This window comes from Eretmochelys imbricata, chromosome 3 (assembly GCF_965152235.1).
Source record: "Eretmochelys imbricata isolate rEreImb1 chromosome 3, rEreImb1.hap1, whole genome shotgun sequence".
Lineage (NCBI taxonomy): Eukaryota > Metazoa > Chordata > Testudines > Cheloniidae > Eretmochelys > Eretmochelys imbricata.
In genome coordinates, this window is record NC_135574.1 from 102411123 (window position 1) to 102433926 (window position 22804).

The 22804-nt window shown below is 41.1% G+C and overlaps 1 protein-coding gene across 1 annotated transcript in view; it reads right to left on the minus strand.

Moving 5' to 3' along the window:
- Positions 1 to 4187, minus strand: part of SLC2A12 (solute carrier family 2 member 12) — a 40547-nt gene extending 36360 nt beyond the window's left edge. The window contains 1 exon segment of the mRNA XM_077812152.1: positions 4061 to 4187. Coding sequence (XP_077668278.1) covers positions 4061 to 4187 — 127 coding nt within the window.
- Positions 4188 to 22804: the final 18617 nt, after the last annotated feature.

Genomic DNA, 22804 nt, shown 5'->3' on the forward strand with positions numbered 1-22804 from the left:
GGTTCCTGGGTTAGTGGTTCTGTTGTGTGGTATGTGGTTGTTGGTGAGTATTTGCTTCAGGTTGGGGGGCTGTTTGTAAGCAAGGACTGGCCTGTCTCCCAAGATTTGTGAGAGTGTTGGGTCATCCTTCAGGATAGGTTGTAGATCCTTAATAATGCGTTGGAGGGGTTTTAGTTGGGGGCTGAAGGTGATGGCTAGTGGCATTCTGTTATCTTCTTTGTAGAACAAAGTGGCTGGGAGTGGCTAAGTCATTATGCAAGGTAACCTATTTCCCCTTGTTTTTTCCTACCCCCTCCCTCCCCAGACATTCTTGTTAAACCCTGGATTTGTGCTGGAAATGGCCCACCTTGATTATCATACACATTGTAAGGAGAGTGGTCACTTTAGATAAGCTATTACCAGCAGGAGAGTGGGGTGGGAGGAGGTATTTTTTCCTGCTTTTTGTGTATAAAAAGATCTTCTACACTTTCCACAGTTTGCATCTGATGAAGTGAGCTGTAGCTCATGAAAGCTTATGCTCAAATAAATTGGTTAGTTTCTAAGGTGCCACAAGTACTCCTTTTCTTTTTACGAATACAGACTAACACGGCTGTTACTCTGAATCCTTTTAAATGCAGGCTTTTTGTGATATTTCTGGGTGGAGAGGGGTTTAGACATTCCCTTTAAAAATGTTTCTTTAAAAATATATATATATTTCTTTTGTTTTTGTGAGAACCCTAAAATATATATAGCAATTCACAGTCATGTGCTGCTAATATATATATTTTAATGGGAGGCTTCCATAAAAAATTCTAGATAAACCCCATGGCCAATGGGTGTGTGACTAAAAATAAAAAGGATTGAGAAAGCTATTCATTTATTTTTCCATTTCAATAAAAATGCGTTCTAACAACCAAGGAAGAAGGCAGCACTGCCTGGCAAACAAACTTATCTTTAAGAGCATTTGCTAAAAGGTTTATGGTTTGTTCCTGAAAAACAGACTGAGGATAGTAACAGTATAGCCTAGAGTTCAGCATGTGTAATTTGAAATTAGGGGTGGAGATGGGGAGATGAAAATGTTATGGAGGGAGTGAATCCTTCCCCATTATTTTTTTAACCTGTCATTTGGTGCAATCTGAGCCATTTCAAAGGTAACTGTATATTATGAGATGCACGGGTAAGTCATTTCTGGCAGGGGAGATTTACAAGCTTTCAGAGAAGGGGTGATTCCATCAGAGGCAAATAAAACCATCCTTATCTGCCCTTCAATTTGTAGCAAGCTCCTGACTATGGAAATTTCGAACTCTGTCCAGCACATCACAGCAGCTTCACAGATGAGATTATTCCAGGCATGGAGATTCCTCTTGTGCACAAATGTTTCCACATTGTTTTTTAATTATTCCACAAAGCACATTTCAGTTTCTCTGTCTCCATAATGACACAATTTTTTTAAAAAAATTGTAAATAAAATTATTTTGTTGTTATAATTTATTATTTGTAGTACACTAATGCCCACAATGCAGACAGAAGGAAATTGCTGCCCAAACAGGTATGTTGGTTATGGGATGTGGAGTCTTTCATCTCTGTGCCCTTGCTACAAATCCAGCCCACTGTCAGAGTGTCTGGAAATAGATGAATTTTTTTCAATCCCTCACCTTCCTGAACTGCCTCAAGGGTAACTTGGAGTGAGAAAGTCTCCATTTCCGGGAAAGAAGTAAACAGCTTTCGGGAAGGTTATAATTTTTTATATTTTTAAATGTTTGCTATTTGCAACTATCTAGAGATTTGGAAAGTTGGGTGCAGTTCTATCAAAAATAGATTAATGGTAAATAGGTCAGGCAGTCAAAAGTGCATGATGAAAGGAGTTCATCACATAGATATGACTACCAAACAATGGGATTCCCCCTCTCCAATGGGACAAGGCATTTGTTTGTAGCCTTGGTAGATCATGAGATAACAAACCTTAGAACTGCAACATTTGTATGGAAAATTGATTTTCCCCAGGTTATCTCTTTCCTCTCCCTCTCAGAGCTGGATAGTTAGACTGGATAGTATAAGGAGAGCCTGGCTTTACAGGTGGAAGGATATGGGAAAAAAGTATTAACAAAAGTTTTTAAAATGCTCAAATATGTTTCTAAAATAGTGTTTCTCTAAAACATGTCGCATATGCAGAATACATTGTGTATACATTGTGGTGTGGTTTGTTGGCGCTTGTTGGGAACGGCTGCATAATTCATTCTTGGGTCTGGCTTTTGTAAGCAAGTTGGCATCCCAATCTCATGCAATAAAACCTTTATACCATCATGTAGTCAGTCTACCTCTCTAAAACTAAGTGTGAAGAAGATACATGTCATTGACCTGTTCTGATGTTCAAGGCTTCTTTAGACCCAGCATGAGGCCAAAGGGTAGGCATGAAATATCTTTGTTTTCTCTTGTTGAATTGCCAGTTCCTAAATTTATTTGATTTAGGCCCCAGTCTTATAACTGGATTCAAGAGGGTTAACAATTGCTGAATTGGGACCTGAGTCATGTAGCAAGCTTAATGTGAATCTCATTTCTTTCCTTGTCAGATAACATTTTATTTGCACCCCATATAATAATATTCACTTTTACTATCCAAAATTTTGACTAGATGGTGTAGCAAGTTCAGAAGCACTGTTCATTTTGGGAGCTTCATTTTAAACCTCGGGTATTTGCAGCACCCGTTGCCATGTATCTAAGTAATTCAGTTCCTGCTGATGGCACTATCCACCACACAGTGTGAGAACACAATAGAATTCATATACAGAACAATATTTGTTATTTACATAGGGGGGAAAGTTTTACTTTCCCATGGAAGTTAAAACAGTTCAGAAGGATATGGGTCCTTTAAACTGGAGATTACTTTCAGGCCAGCTGGTGGAATACATATTTCATATATTCATAATTCTCCAGCCCTTTAACAATATTTTTTAAAAATCTTGCTGAAAACACAGTACTTTAAAACTGAAATCTGTACAATTGTTATGTCCCTGAAAAAGAAAACAAAAACAAAAAGAAAACCCAACCCAGTTCACGCTTCGTGGCTGCGTAAGTGCAAAAGACTGAGGTGTTGGAAAGTATGGGGTACTGGGTACATTGTAACCTGATGACTATGTTGCATAAATAATACACAGATTGTAAAAACAATAGTTCAGTAATGTGTCCGCAAACTGAATGGTTTTTTGTTCATTAACCTTAGCTTCCCTGCGATCCCAGATATCAGTGGATATTGCTGGCCTTATCAATAACTTTTTATTACACGCCAGCAATATCATTTGTGCCAATAGTATCTTAACATATTTGGGTTAGTTAGTTCATTGCAATTCATTTATTTCTAAGCGAACATTAACTCAGGCATAGCCCTCTCTGGTTTTCAGCAATATTTTCCTTCTTCTGCCTCAGTTGTAAATCATGGTACAGAATGTAACGATTTTGTGTCCCCTCCTTCTGATCTCAGTAAAAGAATCTCTAGATGTACAAAATGTGTTACACCAGAGATTGGGAGAAAATGACAGTTAAAACAGCAAAGTGCAGATGGATAAAAGTTGTTCTATGCTTGCAAATATTTTTTTCAGTAGTAATTTCATATTGGATTCCTAGTCTGCAGACCCAAAGTCAAACTGCTATAAGCAGGTGCAACTCCCAATGGAGTCCATGAGCTCCAGTGATTTCAAAGGGAGGGTTGAATTTGGTCCTTTGTGTGCATGGGTCGCAATAGAATAGCCATTGTGGGCATCAGTGGCTCTTTTGATGTTTCAGGTGACTAATCTGCAAAAGGAGAAGTATTTACACATTAGAGGGTGCATACATGAGCTGTAGGATCAAGGCCTTCAGGGGGAAGTATTTCAAACACCCTCATTGAAAGGGAAAGGTGACACTTTGTTTTTTGCTCACATTTTCCCTCTCTTGCAATGTCAGGAATTAGGGGGCAGACGAAAGGTGTTAATTTAGACTCTCCTGGCTTTTGCCAGGCTATTTTCTTCCAAACCCGAACATTAGTTACACATATTTGCTCTATTGTCATTCAGTCACAGCTGGCATTCAAACTGTGCCACATTACCTGTCTGAGTGGGAAGCTTGTGTAGGTTGGTGTTGCTGCTGCGGCTGCCTCTGTTATCGTCACTCTCCCCTGTTCTCATTTTCCTGCCCTGCTGGTTGAGGTCCTCCACATTCTGCACAGGGACCATTGCCCTTTAACAGCTCTATTCCACACTTCAGGGTAGAAACACTTCACAGGGCAATTGTCCGTCCCATGCTGCCAACAAACACACAGGTTATTTTCCTCATGGCAGCGTGATGCAGAAGCTTACAGAGTGTATGGCACAGAGTGATTTGTGAACAACTTTGTTTCTATTTCAGAAGGCTTTGCCCTTTCTAGTGACACAGGCTGTTGCTATTCTTGGTAGCCTATCACAGGCAAGTGGGAGGGCCATCTTGCAGAAGTATTGGTTTTGCCTTTAAACAAACAGTTGAAGCCATTAGGCATTCACACACAGCTCAAGGCACATTCTTTAGCCATTAGCTTAAAGGATCTCTCTTGTGTTAATGTACCTTTAAAAAAAAATAAAAACAGAGAAGGAACATGAAGGGAGATTTAAACTATTTGCTGCGTCAGCTAAAGTTAGGGTACTGAATACACACAGATGGTGTCAATTAATTCTTTTGAACGATGAACAAGTTATTGAGATAAATTCTAGAGAGCAAAGCAGCGTCAGTCTTTCAGCCTCTGAGTCCAGTGCCCAGTAGTAGTGATGGTATATTTTTAGTCATTTCTACCATGCCGGAGTTGTGCATGGCACTTTACAGATGAATAAAAAGACAAGAGCCTGCCACATGAGTTTAGAGTCAAAGGGCCCAATCCTGGGCACTGCTAAGTACCCACAATTCCCACTAACTACAACCGAAGAAAGGGGCAATAATAAACAAAGGGGGGGGGAAGCAAGACAAGGGTTACAACAGTGAAAGATGAACTATGTACATAGGGCTAGATAGTGCAACCCTTACTCGAGCATCAGTGAGGCGAGCTGCTCATGTAGGCATGCACCAAGTGAGCCGCTAGGGTGGTGTAGACTTTTAATTTTGTTTCTTTTTTGTTTTGTTTGTTTTTGTTGCAGTTAATGCATTAACACGTGGGGACAGAACGGGAGTGAAGGCGAGGGCAGAGGTGGAAGGCTGGTAACTCTTGCCCTAGTAGCATTTTCAGGAAGGAGCATTCCTAAACGTTTTTCACCTTAATTAAAACAGTCACCAAACATCCCTTATCAGTCTTTGCTTGACAAGGACATTCTACAGAAGAGAAAATAAATGTCTTTTCTGAGAGGTGGGTCACAGGAAAGTCTAGAGGCAGGAACATTTGGATTCCAAAATAACAAAGATTCTTGCTGTGGCCTTATTTATTTATTTATTTTTGATGGTACATTTGGCATTGTGTTACAAGAGTCAGACTAATCCTTCTCCTACTGGTAAATTTTTTTTTAGAAAGAAAATCAAATAAGAGCATATCAAGGAGTCAGCAGCCGTTGGATGCTGTCAGAGTCTGTCAAAAAAAAAAAAAATACTCACTACTGCCAGTGAGATATGTTTACATATGGTACATTTAAAAAAGAAAAAAAACATTTCATATTTATTTTGAATTTTTGATAAAAACAGGACGCTGTTTCCATGGGGGGGAGCTGTAATTTTGTTTTGAAAAATCTGTTTTAATTATGAAAATTAATAATTTTATCTATGGCGAGATTTCCCTGTGACAATCTGAGGGCCTGCCCTGCTCCTTGAGCGATTCTCAAATAGCTCCCTCCCTGAACATGACTCTTAGACAAAACTCTTAGACTCTTTTTTCAGTTAGACCTCTAAACAGACCCTTGTTTCTTCTAGTGTCCAAAATCCCTAGCCCCTCTCTCTTTAATGAACTTGGGATGCCTGAGGGCATTATCCTATGTGGCATATTGGCTGCAAACAAGTCCCTCGTCCTGGATGCTTGTCTTTGGGAGCACGTGTGCGGCTCAATTTCCCTCTCTTGACTGCTAGTTTGTGGGGTAGCCAGATTCTTTGTTTGACCCACTGTAATGTTTCAAACCCTGAGGTGATATATACCATAATACATTGCGTACCCAAGAGTATATGAGATTTCAGTTTAGTGGCAGCTGGGGCCCCACAGAAAAGTTATCAGAGGACCTTGGGGCCCTCACTGGTGTCTAGCAAAGGTAAGGGTTGTGTTTGTGAGGAGGACCTAGTAGAAAATCATAAAGGTAGAATAATAAACATGGTGGATTTCCACCGTCTCATTCTCCTTTGGTGGTGGGGCTAATCAAAACTTTGTCAAACCTTAAAATTTGGGTTCATGGAGTGAGTGATGGATCAGATCTGAAAATATGGCCCATCAGTAAGTAATTATATATGTCAGAGATTACACTGATTTTGTTTCTGTGGGTTATCATTATGTTTGCCTTCCAACTAAGAAGAGGCTGTTTTGCTGGAAACAGAGACAGCCCCTGAGGAGTTAGAAGGATGGGCTGAGAAAACAGAGGAGGCAGCACTGAAAGTACTATAATTAGGTTTATCTCCTCCCTCCTCACAAATGTCAAGAATTTTTAGAGCTTCTACCCTTCCTCCCCACTCAAGGTGACACTGCAAATCTTCATAACATATTTACCCCCTGCTTTGAGCCCATTCAGATTCAGCAGTCTGTGCAGGTATTATTTACTTTTTGTTTATTTTTTACAAGAGTTGGAGAGAGACCCTATGACTGTATCCCTTTTCCATTCTTCCCTTCCCTTCCACACATAACTCTCCAGTTAGAGTGCTAACGAGAGGCATATTTATTGGTGAGCCAGGAGTGGCGAGGGGCTGCAGGAGGGGCAGGGGCTCTGGCAATATGCAGCCCTCACGTGACAGCACAAAGCCTGCCTTGAGCCACTGCCACAGTGTCTGCTGCTTACGAAGCTTGGTGTGTGTCGGCAATGGGGTGGGCTCTGGGGGTCCACGGGCAGGGGTGATGGCTGTGCCACCTCGACACTCTGGGATCAGTGGTGCTGGCTGGGGACTGCCTTCAACGGAGCATAGGTTTACCAGTTTAATAATACTGCGTAGGGCCCCATAAATCCTAAGGACGGCCCTGCCTCAGAGGGCTGGCTGGTCATACAGTGTTGGCTCCCCCACCTTATTTCCAGTGGAGAAAAACAGGACATATGTGAGGAAGAAGACAAAATGAAGACCAAAAGCAGACAGTGCATTTAACTCTTTTCTAAAAGATCCAAGCACCATATTAAAGGCAACTAAAATACATTAAGTACTTTCCTTATATTACTTTCCCATGTATGCAACTAATGTAACTGCCACATTAATGTTACACAATCACAAACTGAAGGGGAGATGTCTGTACTATTGTGAATGGAGTGAGGACATTCCACAAAATCATCTTGAATAAGAGAGCCGGTCTTTATTTGGGAGCCCTTATCGTAAAGGCTGCATCCTGGACATGACTGATTGGGTCCCAGTCTGCAGAAAGATATAGTGCAGCAGTTCCCAACACCCAGAGGGTTTGCAAACAGATGATAAGGGGTTGCAAATCCAATCACTCTGTCCTTCTCAGGTTGCTCCATGGGAAGGGTCTCCTGGTGAGAACCGGCTAAGGAAGGGGCATTCTGGTATGGAAAAGGTAACAGAGCAGGATCCCAATATGGAAATGATTAAGAACGACTGAGATGGACTAACAAGTTAACCAGGCACCATGCAATATAATTAGAAATGCCTGTCTCACAATGCTGCAGCTTCGGAGCAAACAGGATGTCATGCTGTTCAGAAAAAAGGAGGAGGACTGAAGGGATTGCAGTTAATAAAGCAAAAAGGTGAAGGTGAAAATGTAAGCCAGTAGCGCTCACAGGAAGCATTCGTTTCACTGGTGCCCAGATGGCATCAAAGTCATCAGCTGGGCTATTTTCTTATATCTGCTTTCAGAAATGAATCTTTTGGCTGACTGAACAGCTTATAATTAGAAAAATAATCACAGTAGAAACTGAAGAATTACTTTTAATTCTAAACTGCTGAATAAGGGGAATCTGCAGGCTTTGGGCCAATGTTTCTAGCAGATCCCACCCTATGCAAATGTACCCAATCCCAGCTCCTCTCTTGTCTACATTTCCAAAAGTCCTATTTTGTGGGATTGGAAACAGGGGGAGAATGCACTCCCTTAGAAACACCTCTTTGACTTTTCGAATTTGTTCCCTTCACATATTTTTAAAAGAGGGGGGAAAGAGTGCACCCATCTTATCTCCTTGGGCCTTCATATCTAGCGAGTCACAGAGGTGAGGCAGTGGAGCACAGTTGCTCAATTTCTTCCAAAATCTGGAAGTAAAATTTGGCAACAAATCCTTAAGAAAATATGCTTGCCGGGCCAGTTCTCTATGGGATTCCTACCTCCTTGAGTGTCAAGCTTTTTCTCTCAAAAGAAAAGGTCCACCTCCTGGGAATAAGGTCAGTCAGACAGGCATGCCTGGATCCTGGGAAGGGGAGTAGGAGGAAGGGAAATAACAATTCAGAGAGAGAGAAAAAGAAACAACAGAGAAAAGGAAGAAACGGAGCAAGACAAACCAAGACAAACATGCAAATACTCCAGAAAAAGAACAGTATAAAAAAGCACAACCAGCCTCATCTCTCCCCCTGGCCATTAAAAGATGAGCTGAGGCACTGATGCCCACTCAGCAGTGGAGTTGGGCAAAGTTCCAAGTTGAAAGACATAAAAAGAGACAGAAAAATATCCCAAGAAAAATAATTAATCCATCCTTGAGAAAGTATGGCTGTAAAAAAGAACATGCACTTATTATTATTTATTAGTTAATATGATGTAATTCAACATAGTCATCCACCCCGCCCCCCAAAAAGCTTTTTACAAACCTATGTTAAGCTTCATGGAACCAATGTGAGCGAGGTAAGTCTCATTTTCCCCACTTTGCAGGTGGGGAAACTGAGGCACAGATGTTATGTGATTTGCCTTAAGAACAACAATGCAGAGACTCTGTGGTAGAACTGGGAAGAGAACCCAAGTGTCCTCACGTTGAGTTCTGTGCTTTATTTAAAGGCAGTTTGTTCTCTCTCTCTCTCTCTCTCTCTGTCTCAGAGGGGCTATTAAGTTATATGTACTTATTTAATTCAATTATATATATTTTAAAAAACCCATAACAAAGCCTTTCTGAAAAGTCCTTGACATCTGTTAAGCAAACAAATAACCAACTCAACCCAGAAGCTAACACCATGCTGCAACAATTTCCCTTCCTTCTCCATTAGCAAAACACCTACTGACTTCCTACTGCACCTTCTGTTCTCACAGCATTAGAAGTGCCTTGAATGTGGGCTGGGGCTGGGCCAGTAGCATAAAGACTGAAGTACTGGCAAAAAAATCAAACTTACGGGAAAAACTACAAGGAAGCAAAATGCAATGAAAGAGGCAGACCTAGCAATTTGAGCTTGGAAATAGAAAATAAAAGCTGAGGTTTACTTCAAGTTTTACCTTCTGTGGCAGTGCAGCCTTTCTTTCAAATAAAAGGAAAGTGTATCCTTGAAAGTCACATATAATATTTGCTGAGTCAGGTGCCTGTGGTCATCAGCCCTTACTGCTCCTTTCTCTTCATATCAGCCATCTTTAGGAGCTCTCCCTTTTTGTTCACATTAAAGAATAACACATAGAAACAGCAGTTGCACACATGTAGTCTTGAAAAAAAATCAAGGTGAATTCAGGCTGAGTGGACCTCAAAAAGTTTAGTTTAGATACTTATCCAAATCTTATCTGAGCCAAATTGCCTCAACATGCCTTAAAAACAGGTTTTTTGGTGGTGAAATTTGCTTTACTGGGGCTGTAAAGCAATTTTAAAAATTAATTGTGATTAATCGCACTATTAAACAATAATAGAATACCATTTATTTAAATATTTTTGGATGTTTTCAATATTTTCAAATATATTGATTTCAATTACAACACAGAATACTAAGTTTACAGTGCTCACTATATACTTATTTTTTATTACAAGTATTTGCACTGTAAAAAAAGAAAAGAAAAAAAGAAATAGAATTTTGCAATTCACCTAAGTACTGTCGTGCAATCTCTTTATCATGAAAGTTGAACTTACAAATGTAGAATTATGTATAAAAAAACCTGAATTCAAAAATAAAACAATGTAAAATTTTATAGACTGCAAATCCACTCAGTCCTACTTCTTGTTCAGCCAATCACTCAGACAAACAAGTTTGTTTTCATTTGCAGGAGATAATGCTGCCCGCTTCTTGTTTACAATGTCACCAGAAAGTGAGAACAGGTGTTCTCTCCCCACTGTTGTAGTCGGCATCGCAATATATTTATGCGCCAGATGTGCTAAAAGATTCGTATCTCCCTTCATGCTTCAACCACCATTCCAGGGAACATGCGTCCATGCTGGTGATGGGTTCTGCTCGATAACAATCCAAAGCCGTGCGCACCAACGCATGGTCATTTTCATCATCTGAGTCAGATGCCACTAGCAGAGGCTGATTTTCTTTTTTTGTGGTTTGGGTTCTGTAGTTTCCGCATCGGAGTGTTGCTCTTTTAAAACTTCTGAAAGCATGCTCCCAATCTCGTCCTACTCAGATTTTGGAAGGCACTTCAGATTCTTAAAGCTTGGGTCCAGTGCTGTAGCTATCTTTAGAAATCTCACATTGGTACCTTCTTTGCGTTTTGTGAAATCTGCAGTGAAAGTGTTCTTAAAATGAACATGTGCTGGGTCATCATCCGAGATTGCTATAACATGAAATATATGGCAAAATGCAGGTAAAACAGAGGAGGGGACATACACTTCTCCCCCAAGGAGTTCAGTCACAAATTTAATTAACGTTTGTTTTTTTTTAATGAGAGTCATCAGCATGGAAGCACGTCCTCTGGAATGGTAGCTGAAATATGAAGGCGCATATGAATGTTTACCATATCTGGCACGTAAATACCTTGCAATGCCAGCTACAAAAGTGCCTGTTCTCACTTTCTGGTGACACTGTAAATAAGAAGAGAGCAGCATTATCTCCCATAAATGTAAACAAACTTGTTTGTCTTAGCAATTGGCTGAACGAGAAATAGAACTGAGTGGACTTGTAGGCTCTGAAGTTTTACATTGTTTTGTTTTTGAGTGCAGTTATGTAACATAAAAATATACATTTGTAAATTGCACTTTCAGTACTTATATGAGGTGAATCGAAAAATACTATTTCTTTTGTTTATCATTATTATTTATAATAAAAAATAATATACACTTTTATTTCAATTACAACACAGAATACAACCTACATGAAAATGTACAAAAACATTCAAAATATTTAATACATTTCAATTGGTATTCTATTGTTTAACAGTGTGATTAATTGTGATTCATTTTTTTAATCGTGATTCATTTTTTTTGAGTTAATCATATGAGTTAACTGATTAATTGACAGCCCTATTTTTTGCCATCAAATTGGAAATATCTTTGGCTTAATTTTTCTCTGACCTATGTAGTGTATATGCAGTATTCCCATTGTAGTTAACGGAGAAAAACTGGTGTAAAACTGTAAAAAGTGACTATTCGTGGCCAATATCTTACTTCCAACATATTTGTGGCCAATATGTTACTTCCAACAGTAGGTGAATGAAGGACTTATTTTATCCAACCACTTCAGTGCAGATTGGCACTATAAGCTTAGCTCACAGAAGTATGCATTTTACATATATTTTTGGGAAGGGGCAGAGGGCACAATGGAGTTAATTACATTTGGAATTTTAACGACTTTGATTATGCTGAATATTAGTTAAGGCCCAGTCCTGCAATTTGGTTTGCATTGGTGCTGTAATCTGCCCATGTGCTGTTAGTTGCACTATATGGGCTTTAAATCAGTGAGTTTATAATGACACCCACATGCTGAAAATGAGGCCTCTTTAAGGTGTCTCAAGTAGGGCACCCAAAAATGGAATCTCCCCAAAAGACTACTCACTTGGAAATTTACCTCAAGGTTTTTGTAATTCATAACATGTAAATATGTTTCTTCTGTATACGGTCCTCATGTGATGCATCACTGAAAATTCTCACTGCCCTTCCTTATCAAGAGAAATGTAAATTACTAATATGTATTTTGTTTGCCCAATAACATTTATGCCCTTCCACCATTTATTCATCAGACACAAAATGTTCATGTTTTTAATTTCCATAATGTATTTTTATTGAATATCTAAAGCACAAAAAAAAAAGGTAAGTGTCAGAAAGTGGTATTTCAAGTTATGGCAATTTTATTGACCATAGTTTGCAATTTAAAAGAAATTCTACATGCAATGAGTAATACTGAATGACTGGAACCAGATTTCCAAAGTTCAGCAAAGTTTTCAAAAAGTTATATGCTAAAAGGGAATGTTATGTTCCATACACGTCCTGTCTCAAATGTACGGGTTGTTCTACAATGTGTATAAATGTACAAACACAGTGCACAATAATGTTAAGTAAGGGATGTATGTTAAAAATAGTCTGGTTTTGTGAATACTTCTTTGAGATTGTTAACTAATAGCTAAAGATGAGGGAACTTCAACAGAGTTTGAAATTCATGCTCAGCACTTGCCATCTGCATTTCAGTCCCCTTTAAGGTCTCAAATTGGGCACCTAAAAATCAAGTCACCCCAATTCACTAGTCACTTTTGAACATTTATATCTGTAATTCTTAACAAGAGTTATCAAAACTCTGAGAAGGGCACAGAAGGGACAGAACTCAGAGAGAAAAGAAGGAGCAAGAGTCTTGCACAGCAAAAGTGCCAGCATGTCATCCTGACTTTTTCTTGGAAAGAAAAACAAACAGTTTTTTCCTAATCTAATCTATTATGCCAACACGTTGCTATTAAACTAATGACTATTAGTACCAAAGTTATTAGAATATGAGCCCTGCTGGGTGAAGGGGAGCATCCAGGTGTGTTAGGACCACAGGCATCTTCATGCGAATAATACCTAGCTTCTATTCATCCATAGATCTCAAAGTGCTTTATAAAGGAGTTAACTATCATTATCCCCATTTTATGGTGGCACAACTGAGGCACAGAGAGGTGACATGACTTATCCAAGATGATCTAGCAGGCCAGTGACAATGTTTAGAACAGAACCAAGGTCTTCTAAGTCCTAGTCCAGTGTTCTAGGCACTGTCTCTGTATTTATGTTTTGAAATAGAGATGAGCGAAATGCTGCGCTGGCAGTATTTTGACAAAGGGCTCCCACAAAATATTATCTCCTCCATAGGTGCCAACTTCTCCTGGCGCCAGTGGGTGCTCGAACCCCCCCGCCCTCAGCCTGCCCCTGTGCCCCAACTCCACCCCTGCCCTGCCCCCATTCCAACCCCTTCCCCAAAGTCCCTGCCCCAACTCTGCCCCCTCCTTGCCCCTATTGGATTCCTTTCCCGAATCTCCGCCCTGGCCCCGCCTCTTCCCCGCCTCCTTTCCTGAGCGCACCACGTTCCCACTCCTCCCCCTCCCTCCCGCAGCTTGTTACTCCACGAAACAGCTGTTTTGCGGTGGCAAGCGCTGGGAGAAGTGGGGACGTGGCGTACTTAGGGGAGGAGGCGGAGGTGACGTGAGCTGGGGCATGGTGGGGAGCTTGGCTGCTGGTGGGTACAGTGCACCCACCAATTTTTCCCCGTGGGTACTCCAGCCCCGGAGCACCCACGGAGTCCGCGCCTATGACCTCCTCAGACTGTGGTAAGACCCATGAGCCAGGCGTAAAGCAGTGAGGGACTGCGGAAACTATTCATTTGTTTTCTAGTTTAAACCAAAAAAAGCTCTCTCTTATAACTATAAAGAGTAAGGGGATGCTATTTTGGCAGACAAACTTGTATTAAGTGTAATTCTCTGGAAATGTTTAGACTTTGTTCCTCAGAAATTATGTTGAGTGTATTGATAGTATCTACTTGTGTTGTTTGAAACAAGTTTTGTGCATGTGCTTGTAGGGGTGAGGGTGTGAGGGCAGAGGGGAGGGAGTACCTTGTAAAGGGAGCTGGGGTGGAGTATCATCCTTGAAAATACTTTTCCTGAAAATACCTGACATTTGATATAGTCTGCTATATTCCTCAGACCACAATTGTCTCTTCAGAAGTTTTTTCTTTTAATAAACCCTGGGGCTACATCATCTTTGGCAGAGATGGTTAGCAATGTGCAGGGAGGGAATGAACTCCCATGAGGGAAAAGGAAATTACCCCAACCCTCCCTTTAGTTTAACAATATGATTTTAACAAGGGGCTCCTGTGAGCCATTGAGAAGCCCTGCCTACATACAGTTGGATGGAGGAACCAGTTTGAATAAAATAAAACTCAGATTGTTTTGAAGTTGCAAAATTCTGATAACTTTTTTATTATTAGTCTGCAGTTCAAAACCACAAGCAAAGTGGATTCTTCACTGGATATATCATCCCACATATGCCTCCAGTCCCTTCCCTCTCTCCTGTTCACTTGAAATCGGCCACTTTGCTGTTGTACTCTGCCTACAGCTCCCCACCTCAAATCTGTCATTGAGTCTCTCTGACCCCAATTCCTCTGCCACCACCCCTATGCCTACACACTCATTGGATCTTGTTTGTAAATCTGTATTTCATTAGGTTGGCCTACAACTCTGACACCTCTAAAATTATCAATATTCCACTTCCTGAGTGAAAAACACTCTAAGCTTAACTGTGGCTTTGCCACAAGCCCCGAGCAAGGGACAATGCATTGTTGTGCTGCCCTTTTGGAGCAGACCAGGAGGCAGATTGTAACAGAATTTCCCCATTGCTCCAAGGAAGAGGTGCCCTGTGCCAGTGTAACACTGACAGACCCTGGTCGTCGGCAGGCGGGATCGAACTTCTGCTCCTGTCAGTGGGTGCTCGACCCCCCGCACCTTCCCCGGCTCCACCCCAACTCCACCCTTTCCATGAGACCCCGCCCCTGTACCCATTCCAACTCCTTCCCCAAAGTCCCTGCACCAACTCTGCCCTCTCCCTGCCCCTATTCAGACTCCTTCCCCAAATTCCAGCCCCGCCTCCTCCCCTGAGTGTGCCACATTCCCATTCCTCCCTCCCCCGCCCTCCCAGAGCGGCCAAACAGCTGTTTGGTGGCGGCTGGGTGGGAAGCGCTGAAAGGTAGGCGGAGGAGCGGGGAGGTGGGGTGGGGGGGCAGGGGAGCTTGGCTGCTGGTGGGTGCACCCACTAATTTTTCCCCATGGGTGCTCCAGCACTGGAGCACCCAAGGAGTCGGCGCCTATGCAGCTTACTTCCCTGGCATATCTGGGAGGAGTTGTTTGGAGGAATGAAGACTCCATCCACTTCCCTTCTCCGCCTGCCACCTACCAGGAAGGGCCTGCCTTGGCTCTGTACAGCCTCCTCTCTTCCTCAACTGTGGTACGGGTAGCTGGTGCAAGGGAGTATATGATGTCTTATATCCCATTATTCCCTTGCACTGCTACAAACTCTGATTTGGCATTGTATACATGCAGATAGCTAGATATAACAAATATTCTAGTTAATATGATGCAAACAAAGCTTTATAGTTCCAATAATGCATCTGTTCTGGATGAGATAGATTGGTGCAAAGCGTGGATGAGAAAATACTTCGTAATTGCTACTAAAAGTTGGCTGTGAAAACTCTTCCTGCCACGAATACAATGCATACAAAAAACATTCTTGCCTATGACTGGAACTATGATTTTATTTTTTCACTGTCCTTAGCTGCAGTTGCCTTCATAGGATATGGGGGACAGCAGGCCCATTCTCCTTATCTAGTATCTTCAGCGGATATCTCACTCACTCTTTGCCTGAATGTGATATATATAAACCAGAATAGTATCAGATTAAGAATCCATTGTAGCTACTCTGAATATAATCAAAAGGTATTTTTTAATTTTAGATTTGGGACATTAGGCTTTAAAGTTAGCAAAGCAGTGCATTTAGGGATCTCTTCTATTGTTCCACACCCTTTGTTATTGTGGGAGGGCGAGGTCAAATCAATGTCTTTGACAGTTCTGTCAGATCTGAAAGCGGCTCAAGTTGTGGTTGTTCTCATCTCTTCCAGGAGTGAGTTCCAGCTGTCTGCCAGACACTGAGAAAGCATCCTCTCTTCTGGGAGGTGATCTTTATTGTTCAGTCGGTCCCCTTGGCAAAGGTATCTATAGTGCCCACTACCTTCAGACAGAGCAGGAAAAAGGAAACAAATAGCTTTTAGGTATGAATTGAATCACTTGATGGTAATGCAGAGACCTCTCAATGAGCTTTGTACCTACATTTTGTATGTTTTGATAACATGCTGAGTCTTTCAGAGGCTGTGATTCTTTACAGCTCCGTCCTGTGGTCCTACTGGGAAATACCATCAGCTGCCTTTAGGATCAGAATGCTTTGTGGAATTTTTTCACTTGCAAGATCTTTCCCTGTGCTCAGATACTATGATGAGATTTGTTTTGCAAATAATACATGTAGCATGAATAATAACAGTTATAGAGTGAGAGAGAAAAAGAATCAGAGTTTGGAGAACACAGAACCCCACAGAATCAGATTTATATCTATACTCTTCAGTTATTTAGAGCCCCAAGCTATTTAGAGTTCCTATTGTAAATGCCAATAGGAAAAGTCAGCTAATGTTTTAAGGTGCTCTGACACATACCAAACTGAGCAAACATTCAGGCATATTTAATGAGAGACATTTTTGTTTCTGTGGACTATTGACTTGAAATGGGAGCTGCTTTGAAGGGGAAGATGTAAGATATAATTTTTTCTTCCACTGGGTGTCACCAACACTATAATTTTACAAACAGACTATGGGAACGGCTAGCACAGAATATCTCAATAACATTTCAGTCAATGAATGGGCACGTTACTTAGGGTTTGCCTACATGGGGAAATTGACCAGCAATAGCTACTCCAGAATAGCCACAATAGCTATTGTGGAATAGCTGCCTGGTTTGGAGACCCTATTACAGAATAAAAGTGTTATTATTCTGCAATAAAATCTATAAATTATTTCCTGTCAAAAATTATTCTGGAATAACTAATTTATACCAGACTAGCTATAGCAGAATAGTTACTCTGGAACACCTGTACCAGTTAATTTCCCCTGTTTACACAAGACCTAATGTGCCTTCTTCTTCTTCTGGTTTTTCATATCAGTACAATTAACAGTTGGAAATAATTCAAAAAGAAGAACATTCCCTAAAAAAGAGAGTAACTGCTAAAATGAGTATTTGTAGTTAGAGTTTCTGTTCCGCCTCTCCTATGGCCAGTGTTGGGTTTACAATGGCACCAGTGGTGTCATGGAGCTGGGCCCATGCTCAGAAGGGGCCCCAGCCTCCTCTGCTTGCACTATGCCCTGAGACCCCACCAGCCCGCTGGCTCCCCCCTACCCCAACCCCGCCCACCACTTGCTCCTCTCGGCATGCCCCCCCTTGTGCATGCCCCTGGCTCCCGGTCAGCATGACAAGGTCTGTACTGAAAGGAGAAGAAATGATTTTATGGCCCTGCCTTTACCACCCTATGCATTACCTGAAGCCCTCTAAAGGGGCTGAGGTCATGTGGCAGACTCGAGGGCCAATATATAGGTTCAACTGCTGGAGAGTTTTGTCTCTGTGAATACCCAAACTTCAGACTTCAGCACGCTTTCCCAGCCAGGGGCTCAGTCTCCCACACGCATCCTGCGGGTCATGACATAACAGCGTCTAACCACAGCCAGTGGAGTCAGCGGTGTGTGACACGGGAATTTACCTGCCCTGACGTGAGCGGGCCAGGAAACAAAGGGAATCTCTGCCGCACGGCTGTGTGCTGCTCAGTTGGCGCTGGAGGCAGGCGTGGCTGCCAGGCTTTGTGCGGCTCCACGTGGGGCATTTTATGTAAATTATTTAATGGGATAATTTGCATATTTGTAAACATATTCCCAACCTTCCTCCCAACAGCCTCCCCTTTCCTGACCCCAGCCCACTGCAGACCCCACCCTATTCTCTCCCTGCTCCGCTGCCCCCTGCAGGCCCCTGGCCTTTCCCACCCTACCAGCTGCCGCCACCACGACCTCCTCCCTGATGCACCAGCTGGCTGTGCCCACCCACGGGGAGCAGTGAGAGGAGAGGCAGAGAGGCCACCTGCCTCCCTCAGGCCAAGTGCCACAGCAGCCCCCAGTGGCTAGGGGGTGAACTGCAGCTTTTGCTGGCCACGCAGCTGGATGCGCGAGGGTCCCCCTAGGCTGTGGGGACATCTGATGGGGCAGGCTGCCGAAAGCCTGGACTGTGGTGGCAGCCCTGGGTAAAGACAATGTTAATAAAAATGTAACAAAGGAAACTGCCTCCATTTCTCAGCCTAGACAGGAGCCTGGCAGGGAACTGCAGGAGGTGACTGCAGAGTGTCCAGATGTTCCTGGAAGCAAGTGGTATTGCAGAGAGTCAAAGCCTACATTTGGCTACCTGGGGTCACACGATAAAGGGATTAAGCTTTGTAACCATGACTCAAGTCAGGTGACTGGGCTGGGAAATAAAGCAAGGCCAGCATTCCTATCTACTACACCAGTGGTTTTCAACCTGTGGTCTGCAGACTATGTCTAAGATTTCCAAAGGGGTCCAGTGAGATGAAAACAAGTTAGCACTTACATACACTTACATAATGCCTTGAATCTTCAAAGCACTTGGCAAGCATTAGATAATCTGGAAAGGGCAGGTGCTGAGGGTCAGCTAATGTTGCTTCTAGCAGCAATAACATCTACAAGGAAATCTCCATGGTTACAAAAGCACCACGCTGTAGAGTACAGATGCCTCCTGGTACTTCCCTTGACTCCTACACATGCTATATCTGCCCTCTACTTCCCAAAGTCCTAAATTCATGAAGGAGCGTGGAGAGGCTTCTGTAGGATCCTGGGATGGGAGGGATGTGCAGAGGAGCTGCTGCTTCCCCAACTTCTGGCTACACATCCCTCTGACATTAGATTTTGTTCCCATCAACCTATATGAAAGGAGTACCATTGGTGCTAAGTGGTGTATCTGACTTAATCTGAAAGGACAGAGAGTAATAGCAGGGTTTAGGATTCAGGATTTCCCATCTCCTGTGCTCAGAACACACCACCATGCCCATCCTTAAAAGAAGAATTAGTACTTCTGTCTTTTGGTTTGTGCTCAGGCCAAAACTGGCAAGGAAGAGCTTCTTCACTCAGATTAATTGGAATATGCAACAGGCTACTCTATCATGGCCTGGACGCACAAAGTAGAAAAAGGCAAAGAGGGATACAGTATACTTAGAATCGGAAAATAGAGTAGAATACATCTGCTAACTATCACGATACACTTGCTGGGAGGTTAAACATGAACTAAATAGATATTTGGGGGGGGGCGGGTTCTGTCTACAGATTATGTTGCATTGTAATTAGACTTTTAAAGTTAACCTGCTTTAAAGAGTTGTCCCATAGTGCATCTATTACTTTGAAGAGTCCAGTAAAGTATATTTTTAATTAAACAAATGCTCTTTACACTAATTTCTGATGGAGAATTTCTAATATTAAAAATGTATAATCCTGATTTTGGAATCTTTTAGACAGCAGATACTACATTTAAAAGGAACAGGGGCAAAGGAAAGCTTTTAGTTTTAAGCAATTAACTAGCTTTTGTAATGATTCTTTTAATTTGAGTGGTAGAGCTAGTCTGTACTCTCTTTTCAGATTGTGGATTTCTTTAATAAACTAGAAAGAAAGCTCTCTGGAGGGAATGAAGCTTCCTGGAAATACCACATTTACATTCACAAATTAATATCCTTTTTATATCCTGACAGTGTCATCAGTTTAGTCTTTATCTGTAGGGTCAAAGTAATTATTTCGTTTAACTCCTCACCTTATTTAGGATCATTGCAAAAGACTATGGATTTACTGAGAATGTAAGCAGAAAATTTAAACCCGTAAAGACATACATTCTGAATTTAGGAAGGATAATGGAAAGCCTTGTTCTTAGAACTAAAATTTAGGACAGAGAGCATAATGGAAACAGATTAGTGCCAAGCAATTTGCTTCTACAGCATTTGCCATTTAGAAATAGGAGGGCCAAATTTTTGTCTTAGGTACTTATGTAAACTGGTATTATTATAATTTGCACTGATATAAATAAGAGCAGAATTTGACCGTAGGTTTTTATTCTGTTCTTTCTAAAAACCAGAAGGGTCAAGGAGTCTGATTTAAATGAAATTTATTTTCTTTCAACTGAACAGCAAACAAAAATGATTTAAAATGGTTATTTAGAAACTCCAGAAATAGCACAGAGCTTGGTAGGCTTTTCAGCAAATGTCATGCATGGATAGAAAGTTGCATATATGGGAAAACCTTTCCATAGACAGGAAGTATGAGATTTGTACCAGAAATATTAACATTATACCAACCTGTGGTAGAAATGGTGACCACTTTAATAACATCAGAGACAGAAACACATTAAGACATATAGAACAGATATATAGTTAAATCTGCACCCCTATTGGTATAGAGTACCGTTATATTAAAAGGATGCTGTTTGTCATGTTAGAAATCATGGGCCACATCCTTGGGTCCTGCCAAGCTATTCTCAGTGCTGTACTGAGCAGGAAGGTAGTTGAGAGGGAAAAAGTAGTTAAAAGCCCTATTTTGTGGGCTTAAATTGGCTTTAAGTGGCACATTAACCTGGTGCTGATCTCTGCATATGGGTGAAAATCACCCACACTGAATGAATAATACCTGCACCCTAAATGATTCTGCATGAAGTTCCCATGTTCCTACCTGTGAATAATAACTGTGCACCAATTACATTCTGCCTGGAAGATACACAAGTGTGTAGGGAGGTGAAGAGGCACCTTTCCCCCAGAAATCTCATTCAAAAGTACACAGAATTGAGGGCCACATTCTGCTTTCAGTCATACCCGTCTAAATATGCAGTAACCCCATCACAGTCAATACAGGCAGTCTGTATTTATTTTTTATGTGTTAAATGCTGCCAATGTGCAGTCTTTATCCCATTCTCGGGCCTCAGTGTCATAGTGAATTATACCCAGGTAAGCAGTTATTGTTGTGTGGAATCACACAGATTTCATATAGACTATGGGTAAAATTTTCAAAAGCACCCAAGTGACTTAGGATCATAAGTCCCACTGAAAATCTCCTAAGTCATTTACATGTACTTTTAAAATTTTAACCCTGTATGCCAGGATGGAAGCATAAAAGACAGACACATAGAAGAGAGAATGAAATGGGAAATCAGAACAAGTAATTTAGGCCCAGATCCAGCAAAGCACATAAGCATGGTCTTAACTTTAAACACATAGTTACTCCCGTGACTTCAACTTGACTATCCACATGCTTATAATAAAGCCTATACTTAAGTGCTTTGCTGGATCAGGGCCTTAGAAGGATTTTGTTAGTTTGCTTGATTTGCTATTATTGTTAACTCACTACTTGTGGTCATTTACACCAGTGTAACTGAAAGCAAAATTTGTCCATAATCCCGTGCTAGTGTTATGCATTCATTAGGATCAAATGGTAAATCCCCAAAGCTGTTATTAGTTAGAAGCCTGCAGTTTGCATAAATATGTATATCTTATACTCTAACTGCTAGATCTGTTTAATTTAGCTGTATACACAAGGGAGGAGATAGTTCCTACAGAAGTCCATCTATTGTAGATTAAGGATAGCACAATATATGTTAGAAAAAAATATAAGGTATAGGATTTCATTGCTGCAGTTAAAATGCCATTACCGAATCTGTATAGACCTGGTGACCATAAGTGCACAGAATCAATGGGCAGGCACCTAAATAAGATGTGGACATTGGAATTATGTTTTTAGCATTATCACCTTAGCTGCATTACAATTATAATTTATAACTGAGTGACAGATAAAATAGAGAGAGGTATAATAGGTCTCATTTTTATTCAGTTACTGTAGATAAATGTTAGATATTAAACTATAAGCAATATATATTACAAGCACATTGTAATGGCCTGGGTACTGCAGGTACCCATATGACTAATACTGCATGCAGAAACATCATACATCACCTGTGAACAATCTGCCATGCCTGTGTGGACAAAGAAAATTGGGTTCCTGAACCCTGATACAGGAAATGGGTTTATTTATCATTTAAAATCATTTAAAATCAAAAAATCCCTGATGAGCTATAAATCCTTTTTACTTCGCTGCTTGAAGAATAAGTGTAGGACTATACTATATTAAAAAGATGTCTTTGCTGCACTAGACAAAAGGCGTTTCCAAACATATGGGCATTGAATAGAGGCTATTCACATATCCACAAATGGGAAGACTATCCCCCTTTCTGGTGACCACATATACCCTGTTGGCTTTGGAGGTAGTTAGTATTGGATTTAGTATTGATGGACAAACATTCAGAAATTTAGGTCAAAAATGCATCAGGCCAGATTCCAACTTGCCTGCTTGCATTTACTTAGGCTTTGGCAGGGTTCGAGATTTGGCCTGTTGAGAATTATTGTGTGTTACATAAAAAAGTTTTTGATAAGAAAAATGTCTTACAAAGGATTAGCAATCCTCTTGTGCTACAACAATTGTGTACTAGTCATACAATTTAAAACACATCATGAACCCTGATTTTTCTCTTAATTACATAGGCGACAATCAGCTGTGAAGTCAGTGAGGTTACATCAGCGTAAAACTGGTAAAAGGCGAGGTCAGAGTCAGGCCTATTGTGTTTGTTCTTTTAATCGTCAGTTGGCAATTCTGATTAAATTTAGATAAAATAACATTATAAAGGCAAAATGGATTAATGTGGTTTTGGGAACCTTAACTGAAGCATTACCAAATTTCCAAAATG